Source organism: Ornithorhynchus anatinus, chromosome X1, assembly GCF_004115215.2.
Source record: "Ornithorhynchus anatinus isolate Pmale09 chromosome X1, mOrnAna1.pri.v4, whole genome shotgun sequence".
Taxonomy (NCBI): domain Eukaryota; kingdom Metazoa; phylum Chordata; class Mammalia; order Monotremata; family Ornithorhynchidae; genus Ornithorhynchus; species Ornithorhynchus anatinus.
In genome coordinates, this window is record NC_041749.1 from 6,493,775 (window position 1) to 6,518,015 (window position 24,241).

General features: G+C 43.7%; 1 protein-coding gene across 6 annotated transcripts in view; it reads left to right on the forward strand.

The window, feature by feature from the left end:
* SH3YL1 (SH3 and SYLF domain containing 1) overlaps positions 1-24,241 on the forward strand; it is a 54,548-nt gene that overhangs the window by 15,907 nt on the left and 14,400 nt on the right. For 5 of the 6 annotated variants that reach the window (XM_029052274.1, XM_039910384.1, XM_039910385.1 and 2 more), the window contains exons 2-8: positions 5,533-5,643; positions 8,385-8,498; positions 12,249-12,313; positions 14,867-14,979; positions 16,157-16,285; positions 20,405-20,567; positions 22,149-22,233. In XM_029052274.1, the coding sequence (XP_028908107.1) occupies positions 5,533-5,643; positions 8,385-8,498; positions 12,249-12,313; positions 14,867-14,979; positions 16,157-16,285; positions 20,405-20,567; positions 22,149-22,233 (780 nt within the window). The remainder of the gene's footprint in view (positions 1-5,532; positions 5,644-8,384; positions 8,499-12,248; positions 12,314-14,866; positions 14,980-16,156; positions 16,286-20,404; positions 20,568-22,148; positions 22,234-24,241) is intronic. The other variant, XM_039910382.1, reaches the window with a different exon arrangement.

Consider the following 24,241-nt stretch of genomic DNA (forward strand, 5'->3'; position numbering starts at 1 on the left):
ACTGTGTCCAACCTGATTAACTTGTATGTACCCCCAAATCGTAGAACAGTGCTTGGCACATAATAATGGTGGTATTTGTTAAGCGCTTACTATGTGCAGAACACTGTTGTAAGCACTGGGGTAGATACAGGGTAATCAGGTTGTCAGATAATGTATATATCTTCATTACCCTATTTATTTTGTTAATGAGATGTACATCACCCTGCTTCTATTTATTTGCTATTGTTTTAATGAGCTGTTCTTCCCCTCGATTCTATTTATCGCCATTGTTCTTGTCTGTCCGTCTCCCCCGATTAGACTGTGAGACCGTCAGAGGGCAGGGACCGTCTCTGTTACCGATTTGTACATTCCAAGCACTTAGTACAGTGCTCTGCACATAGTAAGCGCTCACTAAATACTATTGAATGAATGAATGAAAAGGTTGTCCCATGTGAGGCTCACAGTCAATCCCCATTTTACAGATGAGGTCACTGGGGCCCCGAGAAGGGAAATGATTTGCCCATAGTCACAGAGCTGCCAAGTGGCAGAGCTGGGATTCGAACCCATGACCTCTGACTCCCAAGCCCAGGTTCTTTCCACTGAGCCACACTGCTTCTTAGTGGCTTCTATGGCTTCTTAGCCACATAGTGAGAGCTTCAAAAGTACCCTAATAATAGGTAATATTAGAGGCTAACTGAGACCTCCAAGTATTTTAGGTGGTGGGAAATGTTTTAAGTGGCAGTCGGGATATTAAATGGGGAGATTAGAGATGTGATTTCAGAAGTGGTTTGGAGTGTTAATGAACACTTTGAACTTTTGCAAGGAAAAGCACAGTGATAAGTGGCAGAGAGTCAATACTTTTTATCTTCTCTAATTGAAAGTGAAGCCTGAAATCCCACAGTACTGAAAGTGCAAAACTTTTCAGTTTCTTCTGGAAACAAAGGAATGTCTTCAGAGTAAGTGTGGCCTGTTAGAAAGAGCAAGGGTCTCGGAGTCGGGAGCCCGTCATTGGGCAGGAATTGTCTCTATCTGTTGCCGAATTGTCCATTCCAAGCGCTTAGTACAGTGCTCTGCACATAGTAAGCACTCAGTAAATACTATTGAATGAATGAATGAGTCAGAGGACCTGGGTTCTAATTCCAGCTCCACTACTTACTTGGGCAAACCACTTAACTTCTCTGGGCCTCGGTTCCCTTGTCTGCAAAATGGGGATTCAATACTTGTTCTTCCTCCTGCTTAGATTGTGAGCCCCGTGTGGGACCTGATTACCTTGTATCTACCCCAGCACTTATAACAGTTCTTGGCACATAGTAAGCGCCTAACAAATACTTAAAAAAAAAAAAAAATGAACCAAAGCTTCATGCAGCCAGTGTGTGAGAGTTAAGGGGCATATCACTTTTCCTAGATTTCACCTAAGAGCCAGGCAACAAAATACATTAGTTAGTCATAATGCAAATTACAGCTGTTGACGCACTTGCTTTATAAACTCACAAATTAAGGAGTCTGTCCGTGTTCCTGTGATACCCTCCTCTGCGGTGTTTGTTGCTGATTCACACAGGTCCCATACCTTCTCCCCTCCGCGGCAATCAGCGGTGGAAATGAAACTTGCTCCCAGCTGAACGTTCATTAATCACGGCGTTCAGAATCCATCAATCGCATACACCGTCCTGATAGAAATTATTGTCTGATTATGCCTTACTACATCTTTTTTTCCTCGATCACAGATGGAATACAAAATAAACAATCATATATCATTAGCGTGTTAACTCAGAGCCCGACAACAAGCTACCGATTAGGCACGCATTCCCCGTTAGGAATGCAGTCACCTATATTTTTCCCAAAGACAATGCGTGATGCTTTTTTAAAAAATTATGCATAACTTTTTTCCAGGTTGTAGACACGGAACTCTATTTAGATATGGCGTCTCAAGGTTATGCCTCTGAAATATAATCTTGGATGAGCGTGGCCAGTGGATAGAGCCCGGGCCTGAGAGTCTGAAGGATCTGGGTTCTAATCCCGCCTCTATCACTTGTCTGCTGTGTGACCTTGGGCAAGTCACTTCACTAGGCCTCAGTTCCCTCATCTGTAAAATGGGGATTAAAACTGTGAGCTCCATGTGGGATGGGGACTGGGTCCAACCTGATTAGCTTGTATCTACCTCAGTGCTTAGAAGAGTGCTTGACACATATTAAGTACTTAACAAATACCATCATTATTAACCGATTTTCAGAAGAGTTCACAGGAGCAGTTCGGGTTGAAGCCCGTGGCATCTGCCTCTACCACCGACTCTAGAGTCCAGCAGCTGTCATCTACCTCCCCCAGGTCTCACCTTCAACTTCTTTAACCATTTTGATCCCTTTCTCATATTCTCTCTTTCTCCATGCCCACATTGATCCTTGGGGACTTCAATATCCACATAGATTTTCCTGATGACCCTTCTGTTGCCCACTTTCTAACACTCCTCTACTCCGCTGACACCCTTCTCCACCCCACCTCACTCACTCCCCCAACTTGGACACACACTCAATCTCATCATCTCTAACCACTGCACGATCTCTACCCTCAACAACTCTGAAATCCCTTTATCCGACCACAACCTCCTCATTTTCCTCTTCTCCCGGACACCTCCTCCCCGTAATTCTGTACTATTCTCCCACAGAGATGTCCAATCTCTGGACCCCATCCAATTTTCTCAACTCGTTATACTACACTTAGCCTCCATTCCCTCCTTTGATGACAAAAAGATGTTCTCTATACCCACCATCTTTACTGAACTCAACTCGCTCTCTCCCCATCCCTCCGTCGATCCCGTACCACAAACCCACAGCCCTGGATCACCTGCACGGTCTGCCTCCTTTGCTCTTGTGCTCGAGGGGCAGAGCGCAGCTGATGGAAATCTAAGTATCAGGCCGACTTAGCCCACTTCAGGTTGATCCTTTCATGCTTCAACTCTGCCCTCTCATCTGCCTGGCAAAACTACTTCTCCACCCTTATTGACACCCATGCCTGTCGCCCTTGCCAGTTCTTCCAGACATTTAACTCCCTCAACAGGCTCCCTGTTTCCTGCCTCCCCATCCCTTACCCCCAGTGACCTACTTTATTAAGAAAATTGACACCATCAAGTGTGAGCTCCGTAAAATGGCCCCTGCCCCTCCTCAATCCTTCCCCCTTCCAGCCCCCTCTTCAATTCCCATGTTTCCCAACAGTATATTTAGAGGAGATCTCCTGCCCCCTCTGAAAAACCACCTTCTCCACCTGTGCATCTGACCCCATCCCTTGGCACTTTAACAAAACCCTCCACCCCCTTCCCTTCTTCCTTCCGTAACAGCCATTTTCAACTGTTCACTCTCCAGTGGCTTTCCCTCTGCTGTTTTCCAACATGTCCACATCTCCAATAGCCTAAAAATAACCCTCCTTTGACCCCACAGCTTCCATCTCCCCATCGCCCCATCTCTCTCCTACATTGCTCTCCAAGTTTCTTGAGCAAATTGTCTACACCTGCTGTCTTCGATTCCTCTCCTCCGATTCTCTCCGATTGACCCCCTCCAATCTGGCTTCCGTCCCCTTCACCCCACAGAAACCACCCTCTCAAAGGTTACCAAATCCAACGGCCTCTATTCCATCCTAATCCTCTTTGACCTCTCAACTGCCTTTGACACTGTGGACCACCCCCTTCTCCTGGAAACCTTATCCAACCTTGGCTTCACTGCCTCTCTCCTCTCTTAGTTCTGCTCTTATCTCTCCAGCTGTTGATTCTCAGTCTCCTTCGCAGGCTCCTTCTCCCCCTCCCACCTCCCAGCTGTGGGGGTCCCTCAAGGTTCAGTTCTGGGTCCCCTTCTAATCTCCATCAACACCCACTCCCTTGAAGAACTCATTCACTCCCATGGCTTTTACTACCACCTCTGTTCCGATGATACCCAAATCTACATTTCCAGCCCTGATCTCTCTCCCTCTCTCCAGTCTCACTTCTCCTCCTATCTTCAAGACATCTCTACTTGGATGTCCTCCTGTCACCTCAAACTTAACATATCCAAAACAGAGGTCCTTATCTTCCCACCCAAACTCTATCCTCCCCCTGCCTGTCCCATCACTGTAGAAGGTCCCGCCATCCTTCTTGTCTCACAAGCTCTTAGCCCTGGCGTTATCCTTGACTCCTCTTTGTCATCCAACGCACGTAGTCGATCCATCATTAAGTCTTGTCAGTACCACCTTCACCCTTTTCTCTCCATCCAAACGGCTACCAAGTTAATACAATTACTCATTCTATCCCGCCTGGATGACTGCATCAGCCTCCTTGCTTGACCTCCCAGCCTCCTGTTGTTCCCCACTCCAGTCCATACTTCACTCTGCTGCCTGGATCATTTTTCTACAAAAACATTCAGGACCTGTCACCCCGCTCCTCAAAAAACTCCAGTGTTTGCCTATCCATCATTGCATCAAACAAAAGCTCCTCACCATTGGCTTTAACGCAGTCTACCACTTTACCCCGTCCTACCTCACCTCACTTCTCTCCTTTTACAACCCGGCCCACACACTTTGCTCCTCTAGTGCTAATCTTCTCACTGGGCCTCCATCTCTCCTGTCTCGCAGCTGACCCCTGTCCCACTTCCTGCCTTTGGCCTGGAACACCCTCCCGCCTCAAATCCGACAGACAGTTACTCTCCTCTCCTTCAAAATCTTATTGAAGACCCATCTCCTCCAAAGGCCTTCCCAGACTAAGGTCCCCTTTCCTCTTCTCCCACTCTCATCTGCATCACCCTGACTTGCTCCTTTTGCTCTCTGTCCCCCTCCCAGTCCCATGCGTATATGTAATTTAATTTATTTGGATTAATGTCTGTCTCCCCCCCCCCCCCCCCCCCAGATTGTAAATTTATTGTGGGCAGGGAATGTCACTGTTTATTGCTGTATTCTATTCTCCCAAGTGCACAATACAGTGCTCTGCACGCAGTAAGCGCTCAATAAATATGACTGAATGAATGAATTGTATCTGTGAATTGCATTTATTATTTAATGCCTAGATTGACACTAACAATATCTTGTCCTGGTGTCAAAGAAGCAGAGATGACTGGATAGCCATAAAGCTACTATTTCCAAGCCAGTGATTGCATGAAAACTTTGTCTCAGAATTATAACCTTAAACCGGTACCTTAATCCATATTTCAGCCAATTACTGCAGATTAATAGGATGAAAAATTGACAGTGAGTTGAGTGTTTCAGTGTGTTTCAGTGTGTATGCTGTGTGTAGATACGCATAGCGTATTCTTTGAGTGACCTCAGAAGGTTGTGCTAAAGCTATCTTGAATTGTCTTGGCTAACTTTTACTTGATCTCGTACCAGTCACAGATTACCTCTCGACTCTTATTTAATAGATTTTAAAAGATTTTATTTATAAATAAAACTGCCCAGTATTTCAGGGAAGTAAATAAATATTTATAGATATGGAAAATGGAAGGCAATGCAGGGAGTGAATTCATATTAGAGGAGATGTGTGGATTTCTAATCACTTTTGAATTTAATTTTGCGAAATGCGTAACACCTGTTTTTACTTTTCAGTGAATAACCCTATACCGTCCAATTTGAAATCTGAAGCCAGAAAAGCAGCTAAGATATTAAGAGAATTCACAGAAATAACTTCTAGAAATGGACCTGATAAGATTATTCCTGGTAGGTAAACAAAAGACTTTACTTTTCTAACAGTCAAACAGTGAGTTCAGAATATATCACTGATTGTTTAAAAAAAAATGTTACATAAAGACTAAATATTTCAGGCAAACTTAACTACTGCTTGTCTGAAGAAATTCAAGAGAGAAATTTCCACTTGTAAGTTTGTGTGTTCCTAAGAACTAAAGAAAAGTTCAGTGTGCCCTTGTTATTAACGGCCCCCATTTGGGGTATAGAAAATTAATCTAAGAATGAAATTTGTTGTGTGGATACTAAGTATCGCTCTTTCTGGCTATGTTCTCCCCACAAGCGGGAGGAATCCCTGGAGCTAAAAATAATCACACTAATTTGACATAGTGTTGGTTGTGATTTCTGGCAACATCAACTGTTATAACTTTCAGTGATTGAACTTGAGGAATTTAATTTTTGGCAGGTTGTTCCCCCATGCAACAACACTGGAGGACCGTATGTAGTGTTTCACCTCCTACTGTGGGAAAGCTAACTAAATTGTTAACTCCCCTGGCTAGATTGTAAGCACCTCAAGGTTAAGAAATCAGGTCTTTTTTTATAGTACCTTCCTAAGCATTTATTTTGGTGCTGAATGCCCAGTAAGCCCTTGGACCGATTAAAATAAAAAGGCAATCCATGTCAGATTATACCACCATCCTTACATAATTAGATTGAATTACTTCAAGAGATTCCAGTGGCCCAGTCAACATGGAAAAGGTTACACCTGACAACAGACCACCAGGCTCTAATCCTATATTTACTGAGCGCTTACTGTGTGCAGAGCACTGTACTAAGCGCTTGGAAAGTGCAATTCGGCAACAGCTAGAGACAATCCCTACCCCACAGTGAGCTCACAGTGTTGAAGGGGGAGACAGAAAACAAAACCAAACAAGTAGACAGGCATCAATTACATCAAAATACATAAATAGAACTAGAGAGATGTATATATCAATAAAATAAATAGAATTATTTGGATTGTGTTTACAGCAGCGTTCTCCTGAATGTTTTCACTGGAATGTCTACTGAAGCTGTTGAGCAGAAAACAATTTTCAATATGTTTCAAACTGAAAATAGGAGGACTTGATGCTGTTTATTGCCATAGTTCTTGTCTGTCCGTCTCCCCCGATTAGACTGTAAGCCCGTCAAACGGCAGGGACTGTCTCTGTTGCCGACTTGTTCATCCCAAGTGCTTAGTACAGTGCTCTGCACATAGTAAGCGCTCAATAAATACTATTGAATGAATGAATGAATGACTTCGATATAGGGGGTGATGGCAGGGGAAGATGTAGCTCGTTGGTATCTGGGGCTTCTGACTCTGGGATGGGATAGAGCACATATCCAAGGCATTCCCCAACTGCTCCATAGCCAAGCAATTCATTCATTCATAATTCATTCCTTCAGTCGTACTTATTGAGCACTTACTGTGTGCAGAGCACTGTACTAAGGGTTTGGGAAAGTACAGTGCAGCAATAAACAGTGACATTCCCTACCCCCAATGAACTTACAGTCTAAAGAGAAATTCTGACCCTAAGCTTGTTTCTAGACTGTAAGCTTGTTTTTATTTATGGTATTTAAGAGCTTCATATTTGCCAGGCACTATATTAAGTGCTAGGGTAGATACAAGTTCATCAGGTTGGACCCCCGTCTCTGTCCCATATGGGGCTCACAGTCTTAATCCCCTTTCTACAGGTGAGGTAACTGAAGCCCAGGGAAGTTAAATGACTTGCCCAAGGTCACACAGCAGGCAAGTGTGTTGATGTCTGTCTCTCCGTCTCTAGACTGTAAACTTCTGTTAAACAATTACTTTTTACTTGGGGTAGAAACAAGATAATCAGGTGGGCACAGTCCCTGTTCCTCTTGGGGCACACAGTCTGAGTAGGAGAGAGTTTTAATCAATTAATCATTTATTGCGTGCTTTACTATCTGCAGATCACTGTACTGAGCACTTGGGAGAGTCCAATACAATAGAATTTGAATTGAATGTCTATGTTCCCTGCCCATAACAAGTTACTTTAATGCATTCAGTTGCTTGAGTTTCAGTTCATGACTGTTACTTTTCATCAACAATCATGAGAACATTTATGAAAAGCAGGGTAGTCTAGTGGAAAGAGCATGGACCCTAGGAATCAGGGGACCTGGGTCCTAATCCCAGCTCTGCCACTTGTCTGCTGTGTGATCTTAGGCAAGTCACTTAACTTTTCTGTGCCTCACTTACCTCGTCTGTAAAGTGGGGATTAAGACTGAGCCCCAAGTGGGACATAGACTCTGTCCATCCTGATATTTTTGTATCTACCACAGTGCACACAATGCACAGTACAGTGTTTTGCACATCGTAAGCACTTAAATGTCTTGTCTTAAGCCGTCGAGTCATCTCCGAGCCATAACGACGCCATGGACACATCTCTCCCAGAACACCCCACCTCCGTCAGCAATCGCTCTGGTAGTGGATCCAGAGAGTTTTCTTGGTAAAAATCCAGCAATGGTTTACCATTGTCTCCTTCCACGCAGTAAACTTGAGTCTCCGCCCCTGACTCTCTCCCGTGCCGCTGCTGCCCAGCACAGGGGAGTTTTGATTTGTAGCAGATTACTATTTAACAAAATAAGATAAAAGATGGGCTTCAAATATCTCAACGTTCTGTATATGTTACCTTCATTTAACCTCATTTTTCTATCCTGTTTAAAAAATACATGTGTACCGAGTGATCCTTAATTAGGTTCTGTTTCATCGTTTGCAGCCCATGTAATCGCTAAAGCTAAAGGCCTTGTAATCCTGTCAGTGATAAAAGCTGGATTTTTGGTCACCGCCCGAGGAGGTAGCGGGATTGTATTGGCTCGTCTTCCAGATGGAAGTAAGTTGATAGTTGCTCACTTGGAGAATTAGAGCATATCCTTTCCTTTCCTATTTATATCCCAAGTAGTTTTCATAGGGGTAGACACAAGCTAATAATCTCCCCTCAACTAAGCCCCCTTTCCCTCTACACCTCCCCCCTCAGCACTGTGTTCATTTGTATATATTTTTTATTACCCTATTTCTTTTGTTGATGAGGTGTCCATCCCCTCGATTCTATTTATCGTGATTATGTTGTCTTGTTTTTGTCTGTCTCCCCCGATTAGACTGAGCCCGTCATTGGGCAGGGATTGTCTCTATCTGTTGCCGAATTGTCCATTCCAAGCGCTTAGTACAGTGCTCTGCACATAGTAAGTGCTCAATAAATACTATTGAATGAATAAATAATAATAATTGTGGTATTTGTTAAGCACTTACTATGTGTCAGGCACTATACTAAGCGGTGAGGTGGATACAAGCCACTCAAGCTAATCAGCTTGGACACAGCCCAACTTCCACACGGGGCTCACAGTTTTAATCCCCATTTTTCAGATGATGTGACTGAAGCCCAGAGAAGTTAAATGACTAGCACAGGGTTACAGAGCAAGAAGTGTGTTGATGTCTGTCTCCCCCTCTCTAGACCATCAACTCATTGTGGACAGGGAACGTGTCTGTTTATTGTTGTATCGTACTCTCCCAAGCGCTTTGTACAGTGCTCTGCCACAGTTAAGTGCTCAAAAAGTATGATTGAATGAAAGTGGCAGAGCTGCTCTATCCACTAGGCCAAACTGCTTCCTAGTTCTGAGGGTTGCCCTGAGGCTTTAGGGTCAGAGAGTTGTAGGGCTTGGTGGTGGAAAAGTGATCCTGATATGTCTGAGGAGTCATTGGTTTTTGGCCTCGGGAGCAGAGATGTTGTCTGCATGACCCACGTACACCCACTAATTTTAAATTCGTACTTTGTGTTTGGTTTGCCCTATGAACATTCGGGTGTTTTTAATCCAACTTGACATTTTATAAGCTAAATGTTGGAGTAGATATAAGCCAATCAGATCAAATACAATCTCCATCCCACAAGGGGGTCACCCTCTAAGAAGGAACGAGAGTAAGGTATTTTTTTCTCCATTTACAGATGAAGAAACTGAGGCCTAGAAAGGTTAAAAAGTGACTTGGCCCAAATCATATGTTAGGTAGGGATGGAGCCGGGAACGAGTCTTTGCTAGAGGAAGAGACCGACAAAATTAATGAAATAGGAGATTTCATCCATTTCCGTCAAAACCACACGCTGTTTTGGAATGTCTCAGACTTTAGCGTTGCACTTCTAAAATGACAGGATTGCAACTTTCATTTCAATGATGGGGGTGTCCTAGAGTAATATTTCATAGAGAACCTTACAATCAGAAGGATGAGTATTGCAATATTTGAAGTTAAGTTCAAGATATTTTACTTCATTCAAACCGTTTTTCCATTTGATAGCCACCTGGGTTTTATTCATTTCTCTTAGTGAAGAGTTCAGGAAATATCCGTAATCATCAATCAGTGGTATTTATAGAGTGCTTACTATGTGCAGAGGACTGTGCTAAGCTCCTGAGGGAGTACAGTGTAAGAGTTGGTCGTCATATTTGCTGCCAACAAAGATCTTAGAGTCTAATCATGCGTTTATCCACCCACCTGAGTTGAGGCCTATGATTCGGTACAGGAAAATGGCATTAAATGATTTGGCGGGAGAAAGTTGAGTGGCAGTAACTTAGACATTTTACCAGCAGTGGACGACTTATTCTAATCCCAGCTCTGCCACTTGTCCACCGTGTGACCTTGGGCAAGTCACTTCAATTCTCTGGGCCTCAGTTCTCTCATCTGTAAAATGGGGATTAAGACTGGGAGCCCCACGAGAGACAGGGCCGTCCAACCTGATTTGCTCGTATCCACCCCAGCGCTTAGTACAGTGCGTGGCACATAGCGCTTAACAAATACCATGATTATTATTATCCTCACATCTGGCTTCACTGCAAGTGAAGGTTTGGCTCCAATCAAAATCCCTGTCAGTGACTGGATGAAGTCGCTGTTACCGCATCTATTTCGACAGCTAGGGAAACCACACTCCTTTTCCTCTTTTCAAAATTTTTCCCCTAATTCTCATGAGCAGTTTACTTAGCGATGAAACCAAACAAAGGCAGAGTTGTTCCAGTGGGGGTCCTCAGCGAATGGGACCCCGAGTCTTCTTTTTCAGAAAATCTCCTGACTGGAGGTTCCCAAGACCTTCTGGACTTCTCTGGCTGGCCCCTCAGTTGTCGGGATGGTTTGAATCAGAAAGGTTGAAGAGTTGGAGAACTCTGGAGTTTCTCTTAGAAGCCCAGGAGACTGTCTGCTGGCCTCCGAGATCCCAAGCCGGCCAACCTTTGATCAAGTCTCGTAAGCCCAGCTGTTCCCTCTAGCCATCCGATCAGCTCCACTGGCCCTTCCTAACTGGAGAATTGTTCCTCACCGACCCAACTGAGCTGCAGCGAGAAAACCGAGCTTGGGTTGTGGTAATAATAATAACACTGATTGTCGTATTTGTTAAGCGCTTACTATGTGCCAGACAGGCACTCTTCTAAGCGCGGGGGTAAATACAAGATAATCGGTTTGGACACGGTCCCTGTCCCACACAGGGCTCACAATCTTAATAGATGGTAGATGAAGACCTCTATTTTCAGAGATTGTCCATCAATCTGCTCCAGATCTCTTATATGTCTGTTTTGAGCAAGTCTCATTATAATAATAATAATAAGTGTAGCACTTGTTAAGCTCTGGCTATGTGCCAAGCACTGTTCTAAGCTCTGGAGTATATACAATCTAATCAGGTTGGACAGAGTCCCTTTCCCTCTTGGGGCTCACATTCTTAATCCCATTTTACAGATGAGGGAACTGAGGCCCCGAGAAAGTAAATTACTTGTCCAGGGTCACACAGCAGACCGGTGGAGGAGCCGGGATTAGAACCCAGTTCCTTCTGACTCCCAGGCCCGTGCTCTGTCCACTAAGCCATGTTGCTTCCCTAAGTGTGACGATCTCCATCTCGCTCATTACCCTCACTTTACAATGTTTTTGAAATCCAAATTCTCATCCAAAAATGATTTTAACTTTGGCTTTATTTGTATGTCAGCATTTTGCACAGTTGACCTTGCTTTTATTTTTACAACTGTCATTTACTTGAAGCACCACTTATGAGAGAAAGCTGGCCATTAAGCATCTCTTTGTGAATTCTTGTACTTAACTCAATTTTCAGCTTTAAGTTTGTAGGGAAAAGTGGCTCATCTCTTAGGACCAAATTAATTCATTCAATAGCATTTCTTGAGCGCTTACCATGTGCAGAGCACTGTACTAAGCACTTGGAATGTACAATTTGGCAACAGATAGAGACAATCCCTGCCCAATAATGGGCTCACAGTCTAAATGATAATAACCCGGGAGCTCTCTGGGTGGTCAACAACTTAATATTTCAGGTCAGAAAGTTTGGGACAAGGAACATGGTTTCTTCTCCATTCTGAAATTGGTCAAATCTAACAAGAGCGTCTAAAGTTTTCTGAGAACTACTAAGTGAAACACTTTCAGGTACAATGAAAGTGTCAGGACTATTGAAGCCATTTAAGTACAGCAGATTGGAGATGTGTAAGGCTTGGGATTGTGTTCGTCTGGGGTCTGGACTCTATCAAAAGATAGGTTCCTTTACTAGCTACATCTCTCAGTTGGCGTAACCTGATCGTAAACCATCTAAAGCCAATTTTATTTGTTTCAGAGTGGTCTGCTCCTTCTGCAATAGGGATAGCCGGTCTTGGTGGTGGATTTGAAATTGGAATTGAGGTATGTATACTAGTTTATTAGAAGCTTGCTGTGCTCTTAAAGGGAAAAACATCTGCTTTCCAGGCAATATTCAGGAATTTTCCCTCTGTTCTAGTCAGAAGGACCTGGATTCTAATCCTGACTCAGTCTCTTGTCTGTTGTGTGGGCTTGGAAAAGTCATTTAACTTCTCTGGGCCCCTGTTCTCTCATCTGTAAAATGGGGATTAAGACTGTGAACCCCATGTGGAACGGGGACTGTGTCCGACCCGATTACCTTCTATCTACCCCAGCGCTTAGAACCATCCCCGGCCCATATAGTAAGCACTTGGCAAATACCACAAATATTATTATTATTATTATGATTATTTTTCTTTTTAAACCTGCCTTTTCATATTTCTTCTCCTCTTTACCACGGGATTGCAGGTGGTGAAGAAGCCACCTTTTGCCATAATGGACTTAGTTCTGTCTTTAGCTGAACCCCCAAAATATATCACTCACTGTCATATTCCCCTTTGTCATTATGTATCCAGACAAAAGTGCACTAGGAGGTCTGCGTTGTTTCAGTTGCTGTAAACTTGTGTCTGCTGAGTCTAGTGTTTTGTCCCCTCCAAAGTGATCTCAGTAATGCTCTGCATAGGGTAAGCGTTCAATAAATACCATTGATTGGTATATCACTGGACCACTGTGGCCACAGACAAGAAGGTGTTTAATATATCCTGTAAGCTTCTCTAGGGCAGGGACTATATCTAATAACTATTGAACTCTCCTGAGACCCTGCTTAGCACACAGGAGACTCTCAATACTATTGATTGATTATATCACAAGTCATCTTTTTTTTTATGGTATTTAAGCACTTACTATGTGCCAGGCACTGTTCTAAGCGCTGAGATAGATACAAGGTAACCGGGTTGGATACAGTCCCTGTCCCACATGGGGTTCACAGTGTTAATCCCCATTTTACAGATGAGGTAACTGAGGTTCAGAGAAGCAAAGTGACGTGCCCGAGGCCACACAGCAGACAAGTAGCGGAGCTGGGATTAGAACCCACAGCCTTCCAACTCCCTGGCCTATGCTCTCTCCACCAGGCCGTGCTGTATCTTATCCATCTCCAATTAAAGCGGCCAAATTGGGGGTCCTATTGGAGATGGGAAAACAAAAATAGGGAATTGAGACAGCTTTTTCCAGAGAGGTTCTTGAGATTTCTGGTATCCAAATCACTGCAGGTCTAGATTCATTTGCAAGATATGAATGTTGACCCCAAAGTGTTTCTTTCTATTTAATAGCTCTCTACTGTTAGTTGTCTCATGGATATATAAGCTCTATAAAGTTTTCCCTTTTCTCTTTGTTCACCTGAAGGAACCCCTCACTGTATATATTAAGCTTAACATTAATACTTCAGTTCCATTTCTCTGTCGCTGTTCAAGCAATTAGTGAGTCCAGGTTCCTAATACTTGCTGCCTTCGAATTACAAGTCTGTATTTTCTGCTCATGTCTCAATCAGATTGCTTCTTCAGCTGTTGGCCTTGTGAGGTTTCTCCGTTGCCATGGTTTTAAATTTCTCTGCCTTGTTAGAGGAAGTAATTCTAATAACTCTTGCTGCAGCTTTGCTTGGATTTCTCTCATCGCTGTTGCTGTAGAAATCGTAGTCTGGTATCTTTCTCTGGCATCTTTTTTCATTTTCCCTTGGAATTATTGGCGCGTATGGGTCATTTTCTTTAGCTTTTGCCAAAGGTATTTGAGAAGATCTCCCTCATGTGGACAGAATGTTGTCGGCAGACATTCCTTCAGATTCCTTCTTTTGGGGAATTTTGGTAGTTCGGGTCAGGCAAATGTTAAGCTCCCTACTGAAATTACTTTTAAGGTTAATTTTGGGGAAATATGGTATTCGTTATAGGTTATATTCCTATAGTTTTCCTAATTTCCAGTAATTTGAAATAACAAAAATGTGAATTTTTTCTTCAACAGCTGACGTACTAGTACGATGTAGTCGATCTGCTAATTCTCCAAGTAATATACTAGTGCTTTTAGGCCTGTTGAATAAATTACTATTCGAGTCAACCATAGGGCCTACAAAATGTATCAATCAATATAAACCAATCAGTTTGGAGACAGTCCTTGACCCACATGAGGCTCACAGTCTTAATCCCCATTTTACAGATGATGTGACTGAGGCACAGAGAAGTGAAGTGACTTTCCCAAGGTCACACAGCACATCTTCTGATTCCTAGCCCCGAGTTCTATCCTCTAGGCCACGCCGCTTGATACTGGGCCCCTCCTAATTTGATTCTAAATAATTGGCAAGGTTAGATAACTTCATTCAGAAGGTAATATTAATGTATAAATCCTCCTCGTCCTATTACCACCTGCATCCTTATCAACACTTAGCATTCACTCAGGTCTTCAGTTTTCCTGTATTAGAAACCATTCCTCCTAATTCTCTTCTGCGTATGCTCTGGAAGGGAACCTACCGTAAATGATGTCTGGTTAATTTTATATTTTAAATATTGCATTTATATGCATGAGTAAGAAATAAAATTCCTTAGAAAACTAGAGTTTTGTTTTTTTAATTTCCAGGTGTCAGACTTGGTAATAATATTGAATTACGACAGAGCGGTTGAGGCTTTTGCGAAAGGTGGCAATTTGACTCTTGGTGGGAATTGTACAGTAGCAGTTGGGCCTTTAGGAAGGTGAGTTTGCCATTAAATGTCTCTCTTGAATATGTTTCGGATTATTTAAATTTATAGGACACCTCGTGTTCCTCTGACGAAAAAGCCTATAAGAGCGTTGCTGACTACAGTGATGGTGATACATGTACTCGTTCCTTTTTTAATACGTCACCAATGTAAGAGTGACCTTTGGTAGAGGAACAGTGTGGAATTGTTATAGAGGATTTGAATTAGTCATGGATTTTGCCGACATTATAAGTAACCTGCTCATAAAGTATAGTCCTCTAAAAGGTTCCTTTCATTGGCCATGGAAGTGCAATACACATATATAAAAAAAAACTGATTGGATACTTGGTATCATTAGAATATCCAATATTTTAAATTAGAAAAATAAGGTCAGATATAGGGAAATAGTTTCTGACTACATTCTTTAAATATGTATGAGACAATCACCTAGGTTTGTGTGTTTTCTCTGTAATTTATTGGGCTCTAATAATAATAATAATCATATTTGTTAAGTCTTACGATGCACAAAGCGCTGTTCTAGGCGATGGAGTAGATGCAAGGTAATTAGGTTGGGCGCAGTCGCTGTCCCACATGGGTCTCAGGGTCTTGATCCCCATTGGCGTGGCTCAGTGGAAAGAGCCCGGGCTTTGGAGTCAGAGGTCATGGGTTCGAATCCAGGCTCTGCCACTTGTCGGCTGTGTGACTGTGGGCAAGTCACTTAACTTCTCTGTGCCTCAGTTCCCTCATCTGTAAAATGGGGATTAAGACTGTGAGCCCCACGTGGGACAACCTGATTCCCCTATGTCTACCCCAGTGCTTAGAACAGTGCTCGGCACATAGTAAGCGCTTAACAAGTACCAACATTATTATTATTATTATTATTTTACAGATTGAGATAGTGAGACACAGAGAAGTGAAGTGACTTGCCCAAGGTCAAAAAGCAGACACGTGGCCAAGCCGGGACTAAAATCCATGTCCTCTGACTGCCAGGCCCGTGCTTTTTCCACTTTAGCCACGCTGCTTATTATTGCCTCCAAACATGTTTTATTAACGAAACAAACTTTAGTGCAAGCTAGGAGAAAATAGAGCAAACTCTCATTATAAATTACAGAACTAAGTGGTGAATTTATTTCTGACCAAAAGTTCGATAATAATTTGTGTCCGGGCCTTATGGGAATCTTCTGCCTTATAGGAATTTAGAAGGTGATGTTGCTTTGCGAAGTTCTGCTGCCGTCTACACTTATTGCAAATCCCGAGGGCTATTCGCCGGGGTCTCATTAGAAGGAAGCTGTTTAATTGAACGGAAAGAAACGAATCGCAAGTAAGTGCTACCCCAGCTCAAAATATTTAGATTAATTCCTGGAAGAACCGATGAAACAGAGCCAAGTGATTAGAAAAAGCATTTAACGTGAGTATCTTAAATGCAAGATTTTGGTAACGGCGAGGAGAAATCTTGGAACAGTGTATCGAGTTGCGGTTTAGGCCTGTTGGGCTTAGGATATTTTATCCTGTAAAATAGTTAATAATAAGTGAGTACAGTACTGGTGGGGGTTTTTGATACCTCCACTGCAACTTTAAGGAGGAAAATAACCAGCTGTTCATTCACTATTACTCCTTTGGCTGTTGTCATTTTTGGAATAGAAAGTCTTTCAGCAGGTGTAGCCACACATTTGTTTATGTTCGCTGATTCCCCTCCACTCCTTCAAATAAAAACCCAAAAAACCAAAACACCGCATCTTCCATTCCCTCAATTCCAGCTTACCTCTGGATCCTGTATCAAGCAGCACTCTATGTAAAGCTTTGCAACAAACTAGAGAAGTCAAGATTTAGTGCATTGGCCCTAAGACTAAATCAAGAAGCTAAGGAGTTGTCCGTTGGCTTTGTCAGATGGATAGAGATAAGACTCTTCCATCTGGAAAGATAAAAGATGAGACACATGATTGAAATTTACAATGTCATGAACTGTTTGATCAGGCCAGATGCAAAATTTTTCTTCATTGATATCTGACTATAAGGGATAACGAATGACACTTGAAGATGAGATGCTCCCAAGAAATGAAAAGAAACGTGGCAGATAGTGAGCATATGGAATTTACTACAGGACCTTTTTCAGGCCAAAAATCTTAGAAGACTCAGGAGAAGTTTGGATAAAAATGTGCAAGAAACACATTCAAGAAGTTTACTCGAAAGAAAATTAAGACCGTAGATAGGAAAGTTGGAGAGTTACACATTTCTAAATGTTAGGATGGATTTATGCCTCTGGTTGCTCAGAAGAGGAAATGTGCCTTCAATAAGGCTTTTAAAGTGGGCAGAGTAATGGTCTGTCATTTATATGAAGAGGGAGGGCATTCCAGGCCAGAGGCAGGATGGCGTAATGGAAAGAGCACAGGGCTGGGAGTCAGAAGGTCATGGGTTCTAATCCCGCCCTCCGCCACTTGGTTGCTTTGTGACCTTGGACAAGTCACTTTACTTCTTGATGCCTCGGTTCCCTCATCGGTAAAATGGGGATTGAGACTGTGAGCCCCAAGTGGGACAGGGACTGTGTCCAACCCGATTTGCTTGTATCCACCCCAGCAGTTATTACAGTGCCTGGCACTGTAAATGCTTAACAAATACCATAATTATTATTATTATTAGGGTGTGGATGAGAAGTCGGTGGTGAGATAGACACGATGGAGGTACAACAAGTAGGTTGGCAGTAGAGGAGCGCAGTGTGCGGCCGGGGTGAAGTAGGAGAGGAACGAGGTGAGGTAGGAATATCTGAAGTGATCACAGGCCATAGAGTTGCTCCTTCATTCGATCAGTGGCATTAATTGTGTGTGGAGCACTGTATTTCACATTTACTGAGTCTTTTCCATCATGTTCATTCAATAATATTTATTGAACGCTTACTATGTGCAGAGCACTGTACTAAGCCCCAGACTGAGCTCCTCTTCTCCCTCTACTCCCTCTGCCACCCCCCCTTTACCTCTCCGCAGCTAAACCCTCTTTTTCCCCTTTTCCCTCTGCTCCTCCACCTCTCCCTTCCCATCCCCACAGCACTGTACTCGTCCGCTCCACTGTATATATTTCCGTTACCCTAATTATTTTGTTAATGAATTGTACATCGCCTCGATTCCATTTAGTTGCCATTGTTTTTACGAGATGTGCTTCCCTTTGACTCTATTTATTGCCACTGTTCTCGTCTGTCCATCTCCCCCGATTAGACCGTAAGCCCGTCAAACGGCAGGGACCGTCTCTATCTGTTGCCGACTTGTTCATCCCAAGCGCTTAGTACAGTGCTCTGCACATAGTAAGCGCTCAATAAATACTATTGAATGAATGAAAGCACTTAATGTACAAATTGGTAACAGATAGAGACAGTCCCTGCCCTTTGACGGGCTTACAGTCTAATCGGGGGAGACGGACAGACAAGAACACTAGCAATATGGTTCCGAGACGACAGCAAGAATGTCCGGTGGCTGATGTCAAAAGACAGTCATTGCTGAAGGCTTTCCTCTTGAAGGTGGTAATGATGGTGACATCTTTGCTATTCTATTGTAGTAACTGTGATCATTGTTAAGCACTTACTATGTGACAAGCACTGAGGAGGGTATTCATTCAGTCGTACTTATTGAGCGCTCTGTGCAAAGCACTGGGAGCTTGGGAGAGTACAGTCTAACAAAAAACAGACACATTCTCTGCTCCCAGTGAGCCTACAGTCTAGAGGGGGAGATGGACATTGATATAAATAAATAAATGACAGATGAGGACATAAGTGCTGTGGGGCTGGGAGGGGGGATGAACGAAAGGAGCAAGTTAGGGCGACGCAGAAGGGATTGAGAGAAGAGGAAAGGCGGGTTTAGTCAGGGAAGGCCTCTTGGAGGAGATGGGCCTTCACTAAGGCTTTTAAGAGGGAGGAGAGTAATTGTCTGTCGGATAATATCATCGGATACATTTCCTGTGTCACGGAGGTCTCACGGCCCGAGGGAAGGAAAGAAGGACTGTTCTCTCCATTTTATTGATGAGGAAACTGAGGCACAGAAATTGTGACTTGCCCAAGGTCACACACCAAGCAAGAGTTGTATAAGTTGGAGAAGAACCTGTGTAGTGTTTAAGCCGTCTGCCCGCTCCAGGCCTAGAGTGCAGGTGTTTACCATTTTTCACAACTCATCTACCACTGTCCCTTTGCCCACATTCTCCCTCGGGCCTGGAACTCCCACGTCCTTCATATTTAACAGTCCACCACTCTCCCCACCTGTGTCTTGTCTTATGTCGTCAAGTCGTCTCTGACCCGTAGCGAACCCGTGGACGCATCTCCCCCAGAACACCCCACCTCCATAAGCAGTTGTTCTGGTAGTGGATCCTGAGAGTTTTCTGGGTAAAACTTCCCCTTAAGCACTTTGATACTCTCCCCAGCCCCACAATACCCATGTAAATATTCATGTACTCTATTATTTCTTCTATCCCTAATCTGTTTTAATGTTAGTGTCCCGCTTAGACTGTAAATTCCTTGTGGGCAAGGATCAGATCTACCAAGTAAGATGTATTGTACTCACCCAAGTGCTTAGTACAACTCTCTGCACACAGTAACCACTCAGTGCATAGCATTGATTGCTGTGAGGATTTCTCCAACAATAGAAAAGTGTCATTTCTTCACCTGTTGATGAAAGTAAGAAAGATGTGTTCAGGAGAATATCGAAGCGGTATCGTCATCTCTTCAGCAGTCCCTCTTGGTTTCCGATGAAGCTGGAATCCTTTCCACAATTGATGAAACTGAGCACTGAGGAAAAAAATAATTTGACGTCTATCTTGAATTTTCTACCATTCAGAACCCAATTTGTGCTCCACAATCATTGGACTGTCTCTTAACAGCACAAATGTCCGATGAATAATCTCAGCTGTCTTGGTGAAAATAACCTTTCTTCCATAATGCTTTCATTACGCTTTTGGCTGAAACATAATTGGATCTGAGTTAAAATAGCAAAAAGGAGCTTTTGACTCTTCTCAGGATGTTTATGTTCAAAATACACATTGGTCTTTTCTGCCCAGAATGAGCCTCGGGACTGAAGAAATGTAAGAAATTCCCCGTGGTGCTATTGGTAACTTGCTCACTAACACCAATTAGCAAGGGATTTACTGCAAATTCTTTTTGACACGACCCTTGCAAAGTTCAAGTTAAAACTGCTCGTTCTCTTTAAACTAAAATGTTTCTTCAGAGGTAAATGTGCCCTGTGCAAACCTAGAAGTTGAGTGATGGAAGTATTTAAATAAGAATGTCATAACTGAATACTTTAAAATGTTTTTTTTTTCCGTGCAATTTATGCTCTTTGTGAAGAATGGGCAATTTTGGGCATTTAGGTGAAAAAGGATAACTATCTCTCTTGTCCTTAACTTTAGGGTAAAATGTCCTTTAAATGTTCTCATTCTCCCATGTGATCGATGTGGATTTTCTTGCTAGATTCTACTGCCAGGATATTCGTGCCAGTGACATTTTATTTGGCAACATACCTCGCCCTGCTCAAGCTGAGGATCTGTATGAAATTCTTGAATCCTTTACTGAAAAATATGATAATGAATGGCAGAGAATCAATGCAAGGAAAGCAGCCAGGGAGCAGAGGAAGGTTTGTGTAAATTTTCTCTTTTTCCCATTCAGCTTTCTAGGGAATACCTGAGCGTGATATGTTCTGCTTCCCTTCATCATATTAATAATAATGTATGCTAAGCACTGTGCCGAGCGCTGAGACAGGTATATGATAATCAGATAAGATTGCCCCACTGAGGCTAGCAGTGTAAGTTGGGGGAGAACCCAGGTCCTTTGACTCCCGGCCTCGTACTTTTTCCACTAGTTTATGCTGCCTCTGTAAAATGGGAGTTATATTGCACTCTCCCAAGCGTTTAATACAGTGCTTTGTGCACAATAAATGCTCAGTAAATACGAATGAATTCAATGCCTCTTCATTCTCCTTCTTAAACTATAAGCCCTGCGAGGGACAAGGTCTGTGCCCGATCTATCTTAGTTAGGGCTTAGTTCAGTGCTTGGCACATAGCAAGTGCTTGACAGATATCACTTCATCATTATCACCATCATCATTGTCATTTTGATCTTTTAATAATGTTCATAAAAATGTCACATTTAGTTTTTATAGAACACTGTTGAACTAAAATTATTTCATTATTATTTGAAACAATAATAGTAATACTAATACTAATGGCCTTGTTATAATAATAATAATGTTGGTATTTGTTAAGCGCTTACTATGTGCCGAACACTGTTCTAAGCGCTGGGGAAGACACAGGGGAATCAGGTTGTCCCACGTGGGGCTCACAGTCTTCATCCCCATTTTACAGATGAGGTAACTGAGGCACCGAGAAGTTCAGTGACTTGCCCAAAGTCACACAGCTGACAAGTGGCCGAGCCGGGATTCGAACCCATTACCTCTGACTCCAAAGCCCGGGCTCTTTCCACTGAGCCACGCTGCTTCTCTCGCTGCTTGTTATGTGCAAAGGATTGCATTGAGGGCTGGGGTAGGTAGAAGATAATCAAGCTAGAGACAGTCCTTGTCTCCCACAGGACTCACGGTCTGTATAGGAGGGAGAGCAGACATTTAACCTCTATTTTTACAGCTTTCCCAGTTTAGAAAATTGTGATTTATTTAGAACAGCCTTACCTGGGTTATCGGATGAAGATGCACTAAGAGGCTGGGGAGGGTATGTCTGTTTTCTGTGTTTATCCACTGAAAGAGAATGAGAGGTAGCATTGACGAATTAGTGGGGAAAGGCCTCTGCTCCGAGCGCCCACGGGAAACCCTTCCGATTGATAATCTGTATCCGAAAAAGGGTTTGTTTTATATAAGAAAAAAAAAAATCAAACGTGTTTCATCATCCACAGAAACAGAAGCACGTTGAGAAGCAGCGTGGCTTAGTGGAAAGAGCCTGGGCTTGGGAGTCAGAGGTCGTGGATTCTAATCCTGGCTCCGCCATTTACCAGCTGTGTGACTTTGGTCAAGTCACAACTTCTCTGTGCCTCAGTTACCTCATCTGTAAAATGGGGATTAAGACTGTGAGCCCCACGTAGGACAACCTGATTACTTTGTGTCTACCCCAGGGCTTAGAATAGTGCTTGGCCCATAGTAAGCACTTAAATGCCATCATTAATATTATCCACAGCCAAAATGTGATGTATAGTTTGTCTCTCTTTCCAGGCCAAAGACCTAGCTGTGAAACCAGTGACTAGAGCACAGTCACACAGGCCATCGGCATCTCGCCAGCAGAAATCCGGCTCACAAAGTAAACATTTTGCTTACCATTTCACAATAATTATAATAATAATGGTATCTGTTAAGCGCTTACTCTGTGCCAGGCACCGTGCTGAGCACTGGGGTTGGACACGAGCAAATCGGGTTGGACGCAGTCCCTGTCCCACGTGGGGTTCACGGTCTCCTTCCCCATTTTGCAGATGAGGGAACTGAGGTCCCGAGAAGTGAAATGACTTTCCCAAGGTCACGGAGCAGACGAGTGGTGAAGCCGGGATTAGAAGCGGATAGCTCAGAAAACGAAGTCATTTTGGAGGCAGATCATCAGCACCGACGAGTATTTAGGAAGCGGTGCGGCCTCGTTGTCGTCCCACTTTCCAGCCATTAGCAAAATGTCCAATGACGTGATTCAGTGCGGAGCACACAGTAGGTGCTCAGTAAATACCACCGATGATGATGACTGTTCATCGGGGAAGGTCTCCGACTGATGAACCCACGTAGGACGGGAGTGGCCGAGCCTTGGGAACTGAGAAGCCAAAATCCACTTAAGACCATCCCCGCTCCCAGCCCCACAGCACTTGGGTCCATATCTGTAATTTTTATATATTAATGCTTGTCTCCCCCTCTAGACCCTAAGCTCTTTGGGGGCAGGGAATGTGCCTGGTATATTGTACTCTTCCAAGCGCTTAATACAGAGCTCTGCACCTAGGAAGTGCTCAATAAATACGATTGACTAACAGCGGCAAATTGAAATGGGGTGAGCCGGTATTCCCAGGCAGAGAGAGAGAGAGAGATGCCCTGACATTTGGGAAGAGGGAGATGGATGAAGAGCATGAGACTGGCTAGGACTCTCCTCCAAGAAGCCTTCCCTGACTGACCTCTCATTTCCCCTTCCTAGCTGCCCTACCTTTGTCACCTATAACCTTGCCTATACCCCTTAAGCACTTTGATACTCATCCCATTTAATATCTGTCCCCCCGCCCAGCCCCAACTAGACCATAAGCTCCTTGAGGACAGGGATCATGTCTTTGAATTCTCTGTTCGTATTCTTCCAAATGTTTCGTACAATGGTCTGTACACAGTAGGCGCTCAAGAAATACCATTGAATGGGTGGGATGGGGTCTCCAGGGTGTCTTTCCCCCTCCTTTCCCCAAACCACCACCACTAAAGGGACTAGAATAGCAACACAGAGCATTTTGCTGCCTCGGCGGTGAAATAACGTGTCAACGTGGGCCACAAAGCAAGTGAAGATGGGCCACCGTGTAGTCACATCTCAGATGTGTGGCGGAGTCAGGATTGGAACTCAGGTCCTCTGACTCCCAGGCCTGTGTTCTTACCGCCAGGTTACACTGCTGGCTTAGTGGATAGAGCACGGGCTTCGGCGTCAGACGGAACTGCGTTCTAATCCCAGCTCCACTAGATGTCTACTGTGTGACCTTGGGCAAGTCACTTAACTTTTCTGGGCCTCACATACGTCATCTGCAACATGGGGATTAATAATAATGTGGGTATTTGTTCAGCGCGTACTACGTGCAGAGCACTGTTCTAAGCGCTGGGGTAGATGCAGGGGAATGAGGTTGTCCCACGTGAGGCTCACAGTGTTCATCCCCCTTTTACAGATGAGGGAACTGTGGCACAGAGAAGTGAAGTGACTTGCCCACAGTCCCACAGCTGACAAGTGGCAGAGCCGGGATTCGAACCCATGACCTCTGACTCCCAAGCCCGGGCTCTTTCCACTGAGTCACGCTGCTTGTCTAATTAAGAGTGTGATTAAGAGTGTGAGCCCTGTGTGGGACAGGGCAGGGGCTGTGTCCAACCTGATTAGCCTGTATCTATCTCAGGGCTAGGCACATAGTAAGCGCTTAACAAATACCATATTTATTATTATTCTCTCCTCTAGGCTGTAAGCACACTGTGGGCAGGGAATGTGTTGATTATTATATCGTACTGTCCCAAATGCTTAGTGCAGTGTTCTGCACACAGGGAGCACTGAATAAATACGGTGACTCTATCACTGCCACTTGTCTGCTGTGTGACTGTGG